Here is a 4,441-nt window from a genome sequence, read left to right on the forward strand (position 1 = left end):
GTTCGATTCTGGTCAAGGGCATGTACCTTGGTTGTGGGCACATCCCCAGTAGGGGGTGTGCAGGAGGCAGCTGATCGATGTTTCTCTCTCATCGATGTTTCTAACTCTCTATACCTCTCCCCTCCTCTCTGTAAAAAATCAATAAAATATACTTTAAAAAAAATATACTGATATCAAAAAGATTAGATGAAATGATGCTCAATATCATTAGCCATTAGGGAACACAAATTCAAAGTACAATGAGCTATCACTACGTTGCTATTAGAATGTTTATAATTAGAAGCATTTATTTAAAATAATAATAATAATAATAATAATAATAAGAAGAAGAAGAAGAAGAAGAAGAAGAAGAAGAAGAAGAAGAAGAGGAGGAAATAAGAAAAAAAAAATCTACAACGGCCCATGTATTGAGACTAGGCTATTCTGTTGAGGAATCGCTGCAAGGCCCTCTTGATGTCCCTGTTCCTCAGACTGTAGATGAAAGGGTTTAGCATAGGGGTGACCACAGCATACACCACAGAGGCCCTTGCAGCCTTCCTGGGATAATGTGAGACAGTGGAACTGAGGTACACCCCAAGGGCTGTCCCATAAAATAAACAAACAACTGACAGGTGAGAACCACAGGTGGAAAAGGCTTTATACTTTCCACCTGACGATGAGATTCTCAGAATGGAGGAAACAGTTTTATAATAAGAGAACAAGATACCTGAGACTGGAATGCCACCAAAGATGGCCCCAATAAAATAGACTAATATTTTATTAGTAGAGGTATCATTACAAGCAAGCTTGAGGAGTTGAGGAGGGTCACAGAAGAAGTGAGGAATTTCCGTGTTTGTGCAAAAGGAAAGCTGTGATATCATCAAGCAGTGCAGTTGGGAGTCCAAAAGGCTGATCAAAAAAGACACCAGAAGCAGCAGGCTACAGAAATGGGGGTTCATGATATCCAGGTAGTGCAGGGGATAACAGATAGCAACAAACCGATCGTAGGCCATCACAGTTAGGAGTGCACTGTCCAAACATCCAAAAAAATTTAAAGAAGACAACTGAGTCAGGCAGCCAGCATAGGAGATGGCTCTGCTATGAGTTTGAATGTCCCAAATCACCTTTGGGACGGTGGTAGAAGAAAAGCCAATGTCAGCCATGGACAGGTTGGAGAGGAAGAAGTACATGGGGCTGTGCAGACGGGAGTCAGAGCCGATGGCCAGGATGATGAGCAGATTCCCCAGCATAGTGACCAGGTATATGGACAGGAACAGGATGAACATTAGAGGCTGCAGTTCCGGATCATCTGAGAAGCCCAGGAGGATGAATTGCAATGTACCTGTTACATTCTGTGGCTCCACATAGCAGAGACACCTTTTAGAAAATACATGAGAGCTGGTATAAAGGAAACAAGCACATTAGTGTGTCTATATTTTGAATTTAAGCAATTCATAGTTTTCACACTTGAGGACCATGACCCTTTAGTAATATTTCTTGCTTATGACAAACATTCTTCTTAAAAATCTTTTCATATTGCATTTTGCTCCATGAGCCTATTACTGCATGCATCACTTTGGAAAGAATGGGCTGAATAAATGAGAGGAGTAAGGTTATTTATTATAAATCCATAGACACACTCGCCTATCAGTACCCTCCTATGAAGGAAAAAAAGGAATGAGAACTATTCGTCTCTCTCAACAAAATGCTCTTTATTAGTGTCCTTATTAGTTCAAGGATACTAATAAGCAGTTAAATGTATTTTATTTTATCCAAATGCAGCATGATTAATTCCTTTGATTTGTAGTATTCATAAGCATGCTATAAGAACTATGTAATAAACTGTCTGAGTCCATTTTTTGTGTGTAAAAAAGAATGGTATCTCACCTTTTGTGACAGAATAGATGGACCTAGAGCAGCGGTTCTCAACCTGTGGGTCACGACCCCTTTGGTGGTCGAACGACCCTTTCACAGGGGTCGCCTAAGACCATCCTGCACATCAGATATTTACATTACGATTCATAATAGTAGCAACATTACAGTTATGAAGTAGCAACGAAAATAATTTTATGGTTGGGTCACAACATGAGGAACTGTATTTAAAGGGCCAGAAGGTTGAGAACCACTGACCTAGAGTGTGTTATACTAAGTGAAATAAGTCATACAGAGATAGACAAATACCATATGATTTCACTAGTATGTAGAATTTAAAGAGCAAAATAAACAAACAAAATAAAAACAGACTTCAGTCCAACAGCCACAAATCAGTTTTCAAAGCCCCATCATCAGTTTCAATTAACCATTCAGGGAAGGGTGCTTGGAGGAAAATGATGAATGTCATTCATTTCTTTAGTCACATAACATCCCTGGAAGTGATAAAAGCCCATGCAGAAAAACCGCCAGTGTGTGTCAGCCATATGGACTATGCTGTGTTATTATACACTAACAACTTGTAATCAATATGTAAGAGAGTGCATATATGTTTTTGTTTGTTTTAGTTGCCTACTCTGTGCCAACCACAGTGTGGGTGCTGGGCAATCAGAAATAAATGAGACTGAGTTGCTTCCCCACAGGCATGCTGCCTGGGGTGACCTGGAAAGAGAAAGGACAGACTGAGTAGGTTGGCTGGGAGGTTTTTTGGTTTATTTTAATTTTCATATTTGATTTAACCCATTATACCAAAAACATAGTTTTGCCAATATACACAACTGATATATTTTACGATCTTTTTTTATACGTCTTCAAAATCTGGTGTTTTATATGGGCAGCACATCTCAGTTTGGACTAGCCACATCTCAAGAGCTCAATAGCCATGTGAACCTAAATAGTATGGAAAAACGTTGTTCTGCACCCTGTGTCCTGTGAATAGCGTTTCACTGCTCAGATACAAATCTGACTCCACCCTTTTTACCCAAGTACCTGGGTACAAATTAAATAGGAATATTTTGCTTCTTTCCTCAACTCTAAAATAACACTAGTTGTCTACCCTGATCTTGAGGGCATTCTTCAGGTGAAAATGGAAGCTACATAACACAGAGCTCTGAATCTGGCATGAGGAAACCCTCAGTGGAGTTTTGTAATATTATGGTTACTCTCCGCATCACTGTCATGATCATAACCATAGCATTCATGATCCTATTGGAATGCTAAGGGAATGAAGAAGTCCGGTTCCCGCTCTTGTATGGGCAATGACTTTGGAAGGTAAGAATGGTAGTGGAGAAGAGCAGAATTCTGAATGAGAGTTCTAAAATCCCCAGTGGAAAAAATAACATAAACTTCATAAGCCTCTGAGTTGTAACTTTGCTTATCAATGCCCTCCCATCTGGCTATCTCAGCTGTCCTGCTGTCTTGATAATGAGAAAACCTGTTTCTCCATAATTCCTCCTCCATCCACCATATCCTTTGCCACTCACTGGTTTGTGCTGTCTCTCCGCTGAGTCATGACCTAGGAGTTTGGATCCACTGCCTTCTCCTGCCTGGTAATGAGAAGGCTGAGGCTCTGTTCTCAGGACTGGCATGAAGACAGACTCAGGCATGGATCTCTGGATGCAGGTCTCAATTCTGGGAGGAAGAGCCACACATATGAGTCTTGACTGGGACTGGCAGCCTGTATGGCCTTGAGAGCTCAATGCACAGAGCTAATAATTAGTGAAATTGGTCCATGTTTTCCTAACCTCTGGGGACTTCCTAATATTGACAGAAGAGGAAACAGAGAATAGTGAATGTACTTAGAAGGGGCTGGGACTTTCCTCTTCTCAGGAGAAAGCGCATCTGTACGCTTTGCTTCTGACTTCCAGTTTCAAGAATGTTAGCATAGAATGCAGTCTTCACAATTTATGACTTTTTGAGTTTGACATCTGCAAAATCATTGTATTAATCATGTGAACTGGGGGCAATTAGGCCTCTCTGACAAAAACCTATAACTATTTCCATTTTCTTTGTTAAGGCTTTTGTCTTTAAAAGGAAAAGTCTATTTCCCTTTTTTTAGGTTTTATTTTTAATAGACATAAGTATTGTATATTGAGGGTTTACTGTGTGCAAGGTGCTCTTTGCAGCACTATATATTTATGAGCTCTATTTTCCACTTCTTTTTTCTTGAACTTATTGGGGATGACATTGATTAATACAATTATATAGGTTTTAGATGTACTATTCTATAATATGTCACCTGTATCTTGTATTGTGCGTTCAGCACCCCAAGTCAAGTAAGGGATTTTTTGGTTATTTACATGACAATCCAAGTTCTGATTTTTCTCGTTCATTGATGTTTTGGGTACACTAAAAAACTACTGACTTTCTCTTAAATTAAGAAGGGTACCCAACAGAGTGCAATCAAAGTGTTAGCTAGGGTTTCAGCCCCCTCAAAGTTTGACTAGGGTTGACCTATTCCAAGCCCACTCACTTTTGGAAGGAGAGAGTTCCTTGTGGGCTGTTGGCCAGAGGCCTTCCTCACTCCTCTGCC

The 4,441-nt window shown here is 40.1% G+C and overlaps 1 protein-coding gene across 1 annotated transcript; it reads right to left on the bottom strand.

Moving 5' to 3' along the window:
• Nucleotides 1–413: 413 nt before the first annotated feature.
• On the bottom strand, nt 414–3,421 carry LOC118658545 (olfactory receptor 18-like). Its single transcript, XM_036314055.1, has 2 exons — nt 3,393–3,421; nt 414–1,356 (listed from the first exon to the last, which is right to left on the bottom strand). Exons 1-2 carry the CDS (start codon nt 3,419–3,421, stop codon nt 414–416), a joined length of 972 nt encoding a protein of 323 aa, XP_036169948.1.
• Nucleotides 3,422–4,441: the final 1,020 nt, after the last annotated feature.

This window comes from Myotis myotis, unplaced genomic scaffold, assembly GCF_014108235.1.
Source record: "Myotis myotis isolate mMyoMyo1 unplaced genomic scaffold, mMyoMyo1.p scaffold_m19_p_6, whole genome shotgun sequence".
Classification (NCBI taxonomy): Eukaryota; Metazoa; Chordata; class Mammalia; order Chiroptera; family Vespertilionidae; genus Myotis; species Myotis myotis.

What these genes read in the sequence shown, in the direction of transcription:
- LOC118658545 (XM_036314055.1), bottom strand. Translation starts at nt 3,421, where the DNA reads ATGACTCAGCGGAGAGACAGCACAAACCA. An exon ending in CGGAGAGACAGCACAAACCA is followed by an intron (nt 1,357 to 3,392) that starts GTGAGTGGCAAA and finishes ATTTTCTAAAAG; the next exon opens with GTGTCTCTGCTATGTGGAGC.